This window comes from Geospiza fortis, unplaced genomic scaffold, assembly GCF_000277835.1.
Source record: "Geospiza fortis unplaced genomic scaffold, GeoFor_1.0 scaffold188, whole genome shotgun sequence".
Classification (NCBI taxonomy): domain Eukaryota; kingdom Metazoa; phylum Chordata; class Aves; order Passeriformes; family Thraupidae; genus Geospiza; species Geospiza fortis.
This window is the reverse complement of record NW_005054337.1, coordinates 658,688-673,047: the sequence shown is the minus strand read 5'-3', so window position 1 is coordinate 673,047 and position 14,360 is coordinate 658,688. Positions and strand designations below refer to the sequence as shown.

Here is a 14,360-nt window from a genome sequence, read left to right as displayed (position 1 = left end):
CCTCCCTACAGCAACTGTGGGGGGTGAAAGTGAACACTGGGACAGCAAATCCTGGGGCTCCCACAGGCAGCTCCAGCCACGAGAGCCACCAGCCAGGGCTGCTCGTGGGCAGGGCCAGGCCCTGCCAGCTGTGCCAAACCAGCCACGCTGCCCGTGCCAGCTGTGCCAGCTGTGCCAGGGCTGGGCTCTGCACTCTCCCAGCCAGGAGCTGCCACATCCCAGATCTCACAGCTCCCTCTGTTGGCATCTGCTCGAACCTATCAGCGAGCATATACAGAAAGGTGGAAATGAATTTTTATTTTTGTTTTGAGCAGGATCGCCACGTGGAAGGTGATCCGTGTGTGGGGTGTGCCCCACCTCAGCCAAGAATCACTTCATTTGTGTCATTACTCTTAACAACTGATATTGCTGATGCTTTACTGTCCACACCTTTGCTGAAGGCAGCTCTTCACTCATTTTTCCCAAATCAGTGAGAAGATGTAGCTGGATGAACTCTGAGTCTGATGTACACGTGAGGATGCTGTGAAAATCTGCCAGCCCAAATACTCTCCCTGCACAGCCTCCCCCAGGAGTTTATCATATCAAATATACTCCTCTGGCCCTCACTCATCACACAAATTTACACCTCTGCACTCAAAGCAAAACCACCGTTTGCAAATGATTCACTGCCTTTATTCTTTTTAGGCCCTTCCATAGCAAAAACTTGCAGACCACGAGCTTTGGCTTAAACAAATAACAGTACAGATAAAACAGTTTCAATACTTCACCAAAGAGGTATGATGAGAATGAAACATAAGCCTCAAGTGTAGGTCAGATATTGAACTTATTAGCCAGTTCCAGAGACAGATAACTTGGACAGCTCACTGGAATGGTAGCTGGATTCACAGAGAAGGCACAGCCAAACACTTTCCTTTGAAGATCAGTTCCAAATTTCCCAGCTGGCAGATCCAAGGGGTGGCCAAGCAGCCTAATTCAAATGTGAGTGATTTAAACTCACCAACTCCTCCACAAGAAATGCTGCAACCAGCAAAGAGAACCAGAGCTGACTCCTTGTGCTCCTGACCTGCAGCACTGCATGGCCAGGGAAGATACTCTAAAACCCCACAAAACCCACAGGGATCTTTTTTCTGTCACTAAAAAAAGGCCATGCAAGCAATCTGCTCAGACTGGACAAAGGACAAGCTGACAGAGATGGCTGCACAGCCTCGGGCCTCTTTGGCAAGCCTGGTTGTGTTTGTGTTTGTTTGTGTTTGTTACTGGGTGCTTTTCCCAATTTACCCACTGATTCAGGATTCCCAGGAGCCTTCCTGGCCCTGCAGCACCCCAATACAGAGTGGTACCTAAGGTAGCAAATGGCCTTTTAGAGAAAAAAAAGAGCACAGAAGGAGAAAAATAAATTACTTCCTTATCTCCCTGTCCCATCAGGCCACATTGATTCTTTATTCTCTTGGGAAGACATCAGGCAGTGCCATCCTTATCTCTAACTGCCCAGTAAGTGGCTCAGCTCTGATCAGTGATGCCCATTAGTGTCCCAGCAATTAAAAGGCTGGCAGTGTTTTCACTACAAACCAGGCCACTCAGAAACTTTACACAGCTCCAAAATGTCTTCCAAGAAGAAATTTGGCCAAAAAATGGTGAGGAAGAGGATAATAGGATTTTTTTCACCTGAATCTATAGCTTTCCTGCACTACAAGATCCTTGGGAAATCTGCTCCTAGCCTGAGTTTTCTGGTAAGCACTAAAGAAACCCAAAAGATCCTTTCAGGCTGCAATCAGGGGGTTGGAGGAGAAGCAATGAATTGCTTTAATGTGAAATTCACCTTGAAAATTGATCCTACAGAACCAAACACTGGAGGCTGGTAGATCCTCCCCTCTGAGAAATAGTGCTGGATTTGGTGGGAGTACCACTCAAAACAAGCATGCAGAATCAGGCCTCAAGTACATAAAATATAGGATTTGCTGCTTAAATTTTAAAATATTTATAAATAACTTTAAGACATTCAAGCTCAGAGGTGTCTACAGGCAAGTGTTTCCCTCTGACACAGGGAACCACAGGGATCCACATCCCTGTGCATGCCCAATGCAGAAATTTGATTTATGCTTAACATAGAAACAAAACCTGCCCATGCCAGGCTCTTTGGAAAGTCTCCCTCAGCGCTTTGAGAGCACGTGGAGGACACATCTAATCACGTAGAAAGCATTTGGGACTTGTAGATCCACAGCACAGAGTGTGACCAGTTCTTCCCATACATTCACAGCATTTCCCAAAGCAGCTCCAGGGGGATTCCTCAGCTGCACTGCTGGGTCAGCCCAGCTAAGCCTGAGCCCAGGGGACAGCTCAGCTCTGCTCTCGTGGTGGAGCTGGTCCACCTGGGCTCAGGGCTGGGCTGAGGCCACCAGGGAGAGCAGGGACACCTTGGGCCCTTGGGCAAAGCCAGGCTTGGCTTGGAGCCCCCTGCCAGCTCTGTGACAGCAGGACTGACACAGCCCCATGGCCCTGGGCACACAGCCAGCCACACAGCCTGGAGGGAAGCCTGGGATTGACCTCACAGCCCTGGAAACCTGGCTGTACCTGCTGCAGAACGAAGGCACACGAGGGGGTTAAGGGCACAGGTACTCGTTGGGGTGTTCCTGTCACACCCCACAGGACACCCGGGGCACAGCAGCCCCAGAGCTGCCCCAGGACAGCAGAGCACGGCAGCCCCAGTCCCACATGGAGAAGCAGCTCCCCTCACGAGGGCATGGAACCACAGCAGCCTTGGGAGACAGGCCAGGTCAGCTGCTTTGGCCACAAGGATATTTGTCCACGAGACACAAACTGGGACAAACTGGTCCCACAGACCATACCCTCACTGGAGATGTTGAGCTGGATGGCTCTGCAAGCCACCAGCTACAGCCCTGAGCAAAAAAAAATGAACTCTAAATTTCTTTTCTCCCATGGGCTTCATCCAGACCCATTATGTACTTGGTTTCAGCATATTTTTTCCCATTAAAACACCTAAAAAAAAAAAAGTAAAATGTTCTTTGGCACTTGTGCAAGAATGATCCATAGATGTGACAGTCTCCTGTCCTTCAGCTGCTCCTTGGGCTCATCTCTAAAGATCCACATACACAGAGCCTGTGTCCACCCTCTGGGCCTCTCCAAACAGGAGGAATGTGCAGAGCCCAATGCTGTTCACAGCTGCCACCAGGTTGAAAACAGAGATCCAGGAGCCAGTGGTCTCAATCAGGTATCCAGCCAGGTACACACAAATGACACCTGCAGACAAGAGGGAGGAGAAAATGCAAACAAAGGCTCTGGGCTGGAGCCTGCCCTCTGCAGGGAGAGGGCTCCCCAGGAAAGGAGGAGGTGCAGGAAAATGTACTTTACCTAGGAGGGCTCCTCCTGTATTTGCAACCCCTGGAAAGAAAAGGTGTGAAAAGAAATTGTGAAAACCCACAGACATGAGAGGTTTCATCACTGCCACCAAGCCCTGCTCTGCACGTTGGGCAAAATGCCTTTGTGACTGTGGAATCACTGACTGGCTTGAGCAGGGATGGACCCTAAAGCTCAGCTCATTCCATCCTCCTGCCATGGGCAGGGACACCTTCCCCTAGCCCTGCTCCAAGCCCTGTCCAGCCTGGCCTTGGACACCTCCAGGGATCCAGGGGCAGCCCCAGCTTCTCTGGACAAGCGACAGAGACCAGAGACACAGCCCCAGCCCAGCCCTGGGTGCAGCAGAGCACCTCAGAGAGGCACAAAGGCACCTTGGTGGTGTCACCTGCCCCAGCACTGGCAGGTTTGTCACAGAAGGAAGCTGAGACTGCACACACAGGGCAGACACCGCCCAGAGCTGCCCCTGCTCAAACCCTGATGCTGCTGACCATGTCCCCAGCTCTCCAGCACAGAAACCCCACAGAATCCTTACCAAAGAGCAAGCCAGCACACGAGGGGGCCAGGTCCTGCACGTTTACTGAGATGCCACTGGTGAGAGACAGAGGGGGAGATCAACGGTTGTTTGAATGGAACATGACTGCTTTTCCATCACTTACACATTTGATTTGTCAAACACAAGGAAAGCTCCTGCATAAGAAATGGCACTGGCAGGAGAAGCTGAGAGGAAAGCAGGTGAGTACCAGAAGGAAAACAATTCAACTCAAAGTGTTCAGAGGGGCCACGATGCAATTCCCCTCCTGCTCCATCTCCCTCCTACGGGCTGGTCCAAGCCCTTCCATGCTAGAGGTTTGCTGGATTATTTCCAAACTCCACCAGCCTCACAGGGTCCCAAAAACAATGCTCAGGAAAGTGCCAGTTCTTGTTCTCACAGCCAGATCTCCTCCAAGACCCCAAAACGCCAAACGTGCAGGGGAGCTGAGGGTCCCCATGGCTCTCCTCACCTGTGGTTGAAGGTCTGCAGTCCAACAGAGGCTGAGGCAAACACTATTGCTTTGCAGAAACTGGAGGTCTGGCCCAGGCACAAAGCAAAAATGCTCGAGACACCAGAGCCAATGACCTGGAAAAAAGGGAAAATTAAACACCACAGCACGTTTTCTGCAAGAAGAAAGCAACTCCTGCCATGAACAAACTGTTCCTTTTTCCAATGCCGTGAGTTTGTGTGCACCTTGTGCTCCTTTTTTCCCCCCTCAATGTCCTTCTGTGTCAGAGGTGTGTCCAGAGGGATGTGATGCTGCAGATCAGAGGATACACTGTGTTCTCACCCAGCATTTCTATTTCTGCTCACCCTTGTACTGCTACTTCCTCAGTACCTAAGGGGTCATTTGGGATGACCAGGGACAGGCTGTGCAAGAAAACCCCTTCAGAGCACTCTCTGTGCTCAATGCTGCCATCCATCCAGGCTCTGTTCCTCAGCAGGGTTTTCCTCTGCATTTCCTTTCACACATCCTGATCATCACCAGTTAATGTGCAAAGGCAGAAAATCCTGTTTCCATCCATAACCCCCAACCCAGCTCCAATTAAGGTCTAGCCTGCCACATGATCAGAGTTTAAGTGGTAACTCAGGTACCTCTCCCACAGCTCCAGCTCTCTTACCTGCATGAACTTACGAATGGTGATGGTTCTGTACCCTGGAGAAGAAAGAGACACCTGGAGTTAAGCACAGCTCACCTTGTTGCCCAGCCAGGAAACTACAACATAAATAAATTTCAGATGCCCAGATTTCATCTCCACATGAATGAGGTCAAAGAGAGCCCCAAACACACCGATGGGATTTGGACACTGGACAATTTATTCTGCTTTATATCAGAACCTCACATTGTCTATTTGCTGGGTCTTCTCCCTACCAACAAGCCCTCCTCCTCCCACCCAGCTCCTCTTCCCACATCCCATAAGAGCTGAGGAAAAGCCATAGAGACCTCTCACCTTGACTAATTAAATGATCAGACAGAAATCCACTGAACAAGCTCGTCGGAATTGCAACCAGCCAGGGGACTACATTAAACACCCAGCCCTGAAAAGAAGTGAAAATCAAGAGAGATTTGTTGTCAGAGCTGAGTCTTGTTTGCAAATATTTTGACAGTCTGTGGTACCTGTAGAAAAGAGAAATGATGAAGCACTCAGGACTTGTTGCAGCACCTGTACCCCCTTGGCAGAGCCAGCTCACAGCTGCACCGTGCTCCACTCCAAGCTCTGTGAGGGAGCAGGTGCATCACAGCCTGTAGCATTTGTAGATTCGTTGTCTTTCCTTCTTCCCCAGCAATGCTGCATCCAGAGGAGAGGCAGAAAAGTCTGGGAAAGAGGGATTAAGCATGGCAAAGTTCACTGCTCAGCAAGATGACGTGGTGGGCAGCCACAGAGCCCTGGGAAGCTCAGTGTGGGTTTCCTGTGGGTCCCCAGCAAAGCTGCTGGCAAAATTTCCAGCAGCTTCCAGCTCATTAGCAGCATTACTGTGTGAGGCTGAGGGAGCAGAGCTGGATTTTCTAATGGCAGGATTAGGTAACATTATGAGTACCAACATCCTTCGGCCCATTTTCAATTAAGTGAGCTGCAGCTGTAATCACAGACCATTAGTGGTCAGCTGGATTACAGCTGCTCAGGGGCACTTTGGTGCTGAAATCAGTGTGGGCTGGGCTGGATTTCATCTCAGCTGGTTGAACCCACTCATCCATCCATGCACCCACCACCCCCAGCATCTCCCCCTTTGCTCAGAGCCCATCACCCTGTGGGCGCATCTCCCCTTCCTGTCCGGCTTTGGGATGTGTGGGAGGGCTGAATGATCTTGGGTTTGAGTAATCCTGCTAAAGATGCTCCTGGAAGTCACACCAGGGTCCATGTGCATCTTTCCATGCCTTTGAAATCTGGGTCTGGGTCATTTTTGACAATGTCAGCCCATGGGCTCTGTGGGGTGGTGCTGTCTGTTAAGAGCAGCTCAGCACATCAATCCCAGCCTTGTCTCATCCCACAGCCCATCACCCTGAGCCAAACCCTGCATCACCTTCACTCAGGTGGCCACAGGCAGCTGCCCAGCTCACCTGCAGCAAGGGATTTTGGCCAGCAGGTGACACAGGTTACCCACAGTAGGGATTATCAGCCATCCTTTAAAAAAAATCAAGCAGCCTCAGCCCGTTTTAAACAGCACAAAACGATTATCAGCTGCAGGAGCACTCTATAGAGCATCTTACATAAGGGCACCATGATATAATGCTTAACAGATGGTAAATTACTGCTGCACAAGCACATTACTCGAGGTGCACAGATCTTGTCACAACAATATGTTTGCTGGTTTAACACATGATTTTAATATAAATATCAAGTATGCCATAAAGAGCTTTACATATGTAATATGAAGAGGCATTTGTAAGCAGCTCTGGAAATTGTAAAAAGCTAACAGCGCCATTGTGGGGGAGACTGAGTTGCTGAGAACAAGATGAAAATGCCAGTTCTCAGCCCAGATCAGTACTGCCTGGCTTTCTGAAAAATGGGAGCATCATTTGTGCTGAGGAGAGGGAAGCTTTTGTAGTATTTTTGAAGCACACATTATTGTTATTAATGGTAATTTTAATTTTCACAGGCAGGCCTGAGCTGTACAATGTTAGTCCAGTTAAAAACCCTGTAAAAAACTAGGAGTGAATGGTGGTTATGTGCAACAGCATAATGTCATGAGCTTTGTGCTAGTTGAAAATTATCTTTTCCTCAGAAGAAAAGCAGTCTAAAACCCAATAAAACCTGCTCTTCCCTGCACCCTTCAGCATCCCTAAACAAGCAGCTAGAAACCAGCCTCTGCAACCTGGAGAGATCTCCAAAAGTATGAGCAGGGGTGCCACGGCTCCAAACCCCACAAGGAAACCTCCTCCTGCTCTCACCAAATCCCTCTGCCATCATCTTCCTCATCTCCACCCCCTTTTGGCAGGCACCCAGCACAGCCTCCTTTGAACTGCAATGCTTTGGAGCCAACCCACCTTGGAGTCGGGAAAAGTTTCCTTAAAGAAAGTCGGCAGCCAGGAGAGCAGGGTGAAGAAGGTGCTGGCCGTGGAGAGCTGGGCGATGATGACAGCCCTGCAAATACACAGCTGAGAGGGAACAATCAGCAGTGACAGGTCATGCTGCCTGGGAAAGGAAGGGCACTCCAGGGGTCAGCTCCTCACAGAAACCCCGGAGATTTTTGTCATGGAGAGCTAACTCCTTTCGGCTTCCTGAGATTTTTGTCACAGATTTTCAGCTCCGGCTGATTTTCAGCTTCAGTTTGTCACTGCTTTCAGCTTTCTCCTTGCAGCTGGTTCCTTGCTGCCCCACCGCACAGCCCCGGTGCCAGGGAGGTTAATTGAGGCACTAATTATGCCACTGCCTTTCCCTTCCAGCCCTGCAGGAGCCCTCCTGCTCTGAGAGGTGTTGTTTAGGGTTTTCTAGGGATTTGTTATCGGCTCCATTGCTATTAAAGGCAGGAATGGGTTTGCTGCCCTGCAGCCCCATCATCCTCCTCCTCCTCCCTGCCTTAAAACAGCCCCTGGGAACATGCTTGGATGAGCTTCAGTAGCCACTGCAGCATCCCAGAGGGAAAATGGCCATTAAAAAGATGTTTGGCAGCAATGAGAACACAACCCGTGCCACCCAGGGCCCCTGAGCAGCACTTGTTAGGAGCCCATTACAATCAGCATTTCCAACAAGACCCGTGGAAAATATCCCTCTGGAGGGGCACAGAACTCATCCAGGGGGAACAGCCTGGGAAGGAGAAAGATTTGCCAGCAACATTCCAGCCTGACAGTCCTGTGGACAGAACATAAACCACCTTTGCCAAGCTTACCTTTGCAGTTCTTTATTTATACTGAAGGAATTAGAAAACTGGTTCTGCTTCTCAAATATATAAGTAAGTGGACAAAAACCACAGAGGCAGAAGAAATAAGCCCAGAGAGGAGAAAAGAGAGGATGCTGCCAGCCTGGCCAATGCATGCAGCTGCCTACCAGATCGGTGCCTTCCTGAACAGCTGCTTCCAGGGAACTTTGGTCTGCTTGGGCACTGAGAGTCCCCTCGTTAAATAGTTCATGGGGATGGTGAGTTCTGCAGGGAAGAAAACACCCCAAGGAATGCTGTGGTCAGTAATTACCTGTGCATCCCTGGGACACTGCTGTACAACCACTTGTAATCTCCTTCTAGCCCTTGGTTTTTTGGCTCTACCAGTGTTGAATGCTCATGGAAACACCTTGTTACACTGACCAAATTTTTTCCACACCCCTTCCCAATCCAGCCACCTTCGCTCATGTGTTTTATCTCTTTTATAATGAAACAAAAGTCTTTTGGTAGAGATTGGGTTTGGATTCTGTGCAGCACCAGGCACACACCCAGCTCCCACTGAGCTGGGCTCCTACATGCCACACTCACCCTAATAATGCTGTAGCCAGGTGTAATGGTTTGTCCATATGTGGAATTACTCCTAGGCAGTTATTTGGGAAGAGATATTGTGGATTAACTGGTTTTTAAAAGCTCTGTGTGCAGATGCTCTTAGTTTGGAGTAAGTATCTTGTCCTGCTTTAGCTTAATCCACTTTGAAGATCATGCTCTGTTTTGTGTTTTCACTGGTGCTTAAAGAGTACTGAGGAGCCAGATCAGGCTCTCAGCAATGATATAATCCAGCATGGGACTTGAAATAGGAAATCAGCATTGCAAGAGCTCAAATCCTGGTTTTTGGGTTGGGGATCTTGGGTGAGACACAGCGTGTGTAACAGAAACATCTGAGCAAAAGGCCTTTGTGTAAAACCAGGCATGATCTTGGAAACACACAGGATTTGCAGAAATAATGGAGGGGAATCACTTAGTTCTCAGATCCCTGGAAGCACTGCCAGCCCCAGGGATGCAGCTGGACTCACCTTTCTCACTCAGGAGGTATTTGCAGGTGCAATAAACCCAGAGCAGAGTGAGCAAACCAGAGAAGTAGAAAACACTTTCCCAGCCGTACCAGTCCAGGAGGAGAGATCCTGCACCACCAATCAGCAGAGTTCTGCAAGGGAAAGCACTCAGATTTACTGGCCTGGCTGAGAGCTCAGACTGAGCACATCAGTGGGAGACTGCCCCTGGGGTCAACACTGCTGTCACTGAACCACAGAACCCTAAAATTATTTGGTTTGCTTGGGACCTTAAAGCTCATCTTGTTCCACCCCCTGCCATGGGCAGGGGCACCTTCCACTATCCCAGGTTGCTCCAAACCCTACCCAAACTGGTCTTGGACACTTCCAAGGGATGGGGCAGCCACAGCTGCTCTGGGCACCCTGTGCCAGGGCCTCAGCAGCCTCACAGGGAGAATTTCTCAGTCACTGCACGTGTGGGTGCTGCCACAAGTCCCACCTCTGCAACCTGTCCTGTTCCCTGGGTGGCATCTCAGGCCAGATCCTCAGTGGCAGGAAAAATCTGAAAGGAACCTCAGCCTCACCTGCCCCTCACTGAAAAATGGTCACTGGGGAAAGAAAAGGAGGTTGGTGGTGTACAGTATCCCATAGAATGTTTAAAGCAGCAAAAGAAATGAGAACACTGGAAAACTAAGTGATTCAACAGAGTGATATTTCTATTCAGCTTTTAAGCAACCTTTCCACTTAGAAAGGAAATTCTGATGGAGATAGCAGAGATGGAGAAGCTCTATTCTTCCCATCTATCAGAGAGGACAGGTGACCAGTGTCAGGCTCTTCCTACTGAATTGGGCCGTTTCCCATAGTAATTAAATGCTGCAAACAGTCTTCAAAGTCTGGTTTGAAAAGCAAGAGAAAACAACACATAAATCCTTGGCAGGCAGGACAGCAACTGCCTGAGGCTTCCTCAGCTGCAGCAGGAGTCCTTGAGGACCCGTGGATCCACATGTACTTTGGGCTGTGAGTTTTGCCTCCAACTATTTAATGGCATTTCATCAGATGGGATGTCCAAAGCTGTCACTGCTGCTCAGAGGCCTCTGAACTCACCCAAACTGGGATCCAGTCCCCACTGTGCTGTAGGTGAAGGCTCGCTCGCTCTCCCGGACCCTCTGGGACAGCAGGCTGGCCAGGGATGGGAAATACACCCCTGAGAGAAACAGCAGCAAGGCAGGGAGCAGTTAGGCAAAAAAAAACCCCAAATTTAAAAGATCCAGAATGAGCAAAACAGTGAGACAAAGCAGCACAATTTTTGGCGAATTCAAAACAGGGATGTAGAATAAACTGAGTGGATCCATCGCCATCAAAGGTTTTTTTGTGCCTTCTCCGTAATCCCCTTTCATCATCACACTGCTACAGTAAATCCATCAGCGCCAAAGCACTTCCCAGTGCTGCAGCTTGGCAAGAGGGAAGGAAAATCACACCAAATTATCCAAAAGTTTTGGCAAGGGCCAATTTTCTCCGAGTGTTTTTAAGGAGTTTTAAAATGTGGAAAACCAAACACGACCAGAGATGATTTCCAAAGCCAGCAGCCCCTGTCTGGCAAAGAGATTTCTACCGGGAAATGACTTGCCAGTGACTTTCTCTAGAAATGTCATTGGTTTTTCCCATTAAGTTCTGGATGTGGAGGCTGTTTTGAGGCAGAGAATTGCCCAGACACCCATGGGAAGGGTTCATGCACTGCAAACCACAGGACTTGCATCTCAATGTGCTGCACATGAGCTGCTGTGCAAGGAAGCCCCTGGATAGACAGACACACAGACACACTCAGGACAGGAGTCTCACCTTGCAGCAGCCCCATGAGGAACCTGGAGGAGGTCATAAAAACCAGATGGGCTGAGGTGATGTGGGTGAGCAGCGGGGTGAGGACTGTGAGGAACCCCCAGGCTGACGCTGAAAGGAGGAGAACTTTCTCACCTCCTATTCTGGAAGACAGAAAACACATTATCAAAGACAGCAGGGCAAAAGGGCAAAGTCCTCCAGTTCAGACTCAAGTGCCCTTCCCAGTTTAACCTGTTTTTAAGAGCAACCTTTTGGTCAAACCTGTTCTTCTCTTGGCCCTTGGGGAGTAGCTCTGACCTTTTCCCTTCCCAGCTCCTGCCAGCTCTGCCCATCCAACTGATCCCAGAGATCTCACAGCACTGAGCCACTCAACTCTCTTATGATGATGAAGGGGAAGCCCAACTGCTGCCACCATTCTGCTTCTCTTAACCAGTGATGCTGCTTTCCATTTGCTCTTTTGCAATCCTCAGCTCTGCCTTCCACCATTCAGGTTTCTCTGGGTGTTTTCTTGCAAACTCTTAAGGATCTCAATTAAACAGCACAGTGCACTTCACAGATAATGCATCCCTTCCAGGCATGTGCTCCTCACAAAAGATTTCATAGAAAAGCTCTCTCACTAAGAATAGATTGGCTGGGGAAAGGGACTCAAGCAGGTAATGATTCAGATCCTCCCTTACAGCCAGCTGGGGAAATTGTTTGCTTTTTAATTCATATGACACAATGGAGACAGTTTTTCTAAACATGATGGAAACAGTGCGTGGGGACTTGCTTGAAAAAAGACTGCAAGAGAATATAGGGCAGAGAGACTGGAAGTGCTGAACTGAAAACAAAGATCACCTGTGCAGATCAAATCAGAAAAGCTGTATTCACAGAATCCTAGAATCACTTGCAGGGATGAGACATCCACAGCTTCTATCTGGCCAGTCTAAAGTACCCACATCCCTTCTCAGCCAGAGCTTCTCCCCATGGACACACTGGACCCTCCACCCCATCGCTGGGGTCTGGAACTGGAACTGAGGGGTCAAAACCAAGCTAAGCATCATTAAACCAAGAAAACATGAGAATAATTTCCAGTACTGGTCACTGATGTGTCCTCCAACAATCTGTGTCAAGCAGTATCCCCAGAAGAAGCTGCTGAGCACGACACCAAACTGCTTCTTGTCCCAGTCGAAGTAGGAGCTGAGGGCCACGGCGCAGATGGGCACGGTGACACGGGCACAGTACAGCAGGCACGTCCCCAGCAGCAGCATCGCCGTCCACACACGGCATTCAGGCCTGCAGGGAGGGACAGGAAGGTGGGAAAGGGCAGGGGGGATGCTGGACCCCGTGAGTCCCTGCACAGCCAGGATTGAGGGGTCAGCTTGGCCTTGCCAGCCGAAGCTGTCTGGATAAAATGAAGGCCAGCACAAGTCCCCAGGGCACAGCGGGGCTGACACAGAGTGCATCCCATCTGCTGGCTTTTGGGAACGATGCCAACTTCATCCCAAACACTATTTGACTCCAGCAGCAAATGTCTGTCCATAGGCTGCAAGGTGGAATGGGCTGCTTGGACATCACTGGCTGCGGACGGAGGGAAAGGCAGGAAGGAACATGGTTTGTTTGGTTTTTTACCCCCAAACAAGAAACTGCTCTTTAAAAGTTAAGGAACTGTTCTTTAAAAGTTAAGGATAACAAAGGAAAGGTCAGGGCATGACGTTGGAAGCACCTGCATGAGACACACCTCTTGGTAGCAAACATTAATTATTTGGCATTTCTACCCATTCCCCAAGGGAGGTGATTTGTGTGTTACCCTTCCTAAAAAGGAAGGATATGCAGGAATTCTTTAGAGAGACAAGACTTGATGGGCCTGAAGAGCTCAGAGAGATAAACAAAATAATTAAGCCTGGACAGATAAGAAATTTTAGATAATAAGAGTGAAAATATGTTAACAGAATATATATTTCTGGTGTGTGAATTCTCAGCCTCAAGAAAAGGTCTCCTACAGGAATAAGTGAGAAGCAAGTCAGTGGTGGCTCCTGGAGCAAACAAACACATTTTGCTGCAAATGTCAGGTAAATCCTTCTGCCTTCCCTCAGCCATGCCACTTTGGGTGCCCCCATTTGCCAGTGAATTACAGAGTTAAAAGCTGAGTAAGAACATCCACTATTGGTACTATTTGTGTTTGATTATTTCTCTGCCTGGGGGCCAGAGCACAAAGCATGGAGCTAACAGACTGTGCTCCAGGGGAATTCACTGTACCAGGGCAGTAACCTCTGGGCTTTCCACCCTGCTAAACACACCCACCCTCCCTGTGGGAAACAAGCCGGGTCACCTTTTACATCAAACAGAGAGCTGGTTTCTCTGTACTGGAATGATGATAAATGTGGGTTAATCCCACACAGCACAACCCCATTTATAAAGGTGTACATGGGCCCTCACAGCGGGGAGGTGAAGGAACAATGAAAAGCAGAACAGGTGAACCTGCTGGAGATGGATTTATTGCTGTTTCCTGACAGGGCAGATAAGCAGCTCAGGGCTAACCTCTGGCAGGAGGAACTGGAAGTGTTTCAGGTGGTGTTTAGAGGGCTGGAACTGTTGTTGCTGTGCACACGCACGAGTGCACAAAATAACACAGAAACTGGCAAACCTCACGTCTCTTTGCTGGAGGAATGAGTAACCAGGGCTTGACCTGCCTCAGTCATCCCAGCTAGCTGGGAAATGCTCTCAGAGCCCCTCCTGGGCTTACCCTGAGAGGAAGTTATCTTCAGTCATTTCTCCATTTGCTGCAAAACCAAAGGTGGGCTGGTTTTTAACCACCAGCCCCAGCCAGTTCCAGGAACAGCAGCTCCACTGACTCCAGCCTGCCACAGAAAAGCACAGGGAAACCAAAGGCTCCAGGACACTGCATGGCTGGGTCAGAGAAACCCCAGCAGGACAATACAACAGGAGTTTTTGGGTATAAATGTCCCACCAAAGGCAGAGGGCAGGTGGGGATAACCAGCCATGGAAAACCTTTCAGGGATGGGATGCTTCCAGGCACAACTCCTGCCTGCCCTGCCCAAATGGCTGCTGCCAGTCCAGGGCCATGATCTCTGTTATCTCCAAGAGCACAGCACTGATAAATTTGAGCTACTGAACCTGCAACAATCGAGGTGATGGAGTAAAGCATGGCAGCCAGTGATGTGTGGAGGTATTTTCTATTATTTAGCCGCCAAGATAGTTTGTAAATTGTACTTTTCCTTGCAGCAAAGGGAGACCTTTAAGAACTTTCA

The 14,360-nt window shown here is 49.3% G+C and overlaps 1 protein-coding gene across 1 annotated transcript; it reads right to left on the bottom strand.

Annotated features, from left to right (window-relative positions):
• Positions 1-2,973: 2,973 nt before the first annotated feature.
• SLC17A9 (solute carrier family 17 member 9) lies at positions 2,974-13,860 on the bottom strand. The gene is made up of 13 exons (XM_014307478.2): positions 13,835-13,860; positions 12,187-12,384; positions 11,113-11,252; positions 10,378-10,477; positions 9,298-9,428; positions 8,395-8,491; positions 7,395-7,491; positions 5,359-5,446; positions 5,029-5,063; positions 4,377-4,492; positions 3,908-3,963; positions 3,370-3,399; positions 2,974-3,258 (listed from the first exon to the last, which is right to left on the bottom strand). The coding sequence occupies exons 1-13, from the start codon at positions 13,858-13,860 to the stop codon at positions 3,095-3,097; spliced, it is 1,278 nt and encodes a 425-aa protein (XP_014162953.1). The 3' UTR covers positions 2,974-3,094.
• Between the last annotated feature and the right edge of the window lie 500 nt (positions 13,861-14,360).

Excerpts from the sequence above, each read along its gene's own strand:
- SLC17A9 (XM_014307478.2), bottom strand. The coding sequence starts at position 13,860 with ATGACTGAAGATAACTTCCTCTCAGG. Across the intron at positions 9,429-10,377 it reads GGGACTGGATCCCAGTTTGG|AACTCTGCTGATTGGTGGTG; the intron begins GTGAGTTCAGAG and ends TTTCCCTTGCAG. Across the intron at positions 3,400-3,907 it reads GTGTGCTGGCTTGCTCTTTG|GGGTTGCAAATACAGGAGGA; the intron begins GTAAGGATTCTG and ends TTTTCTTTCCAG.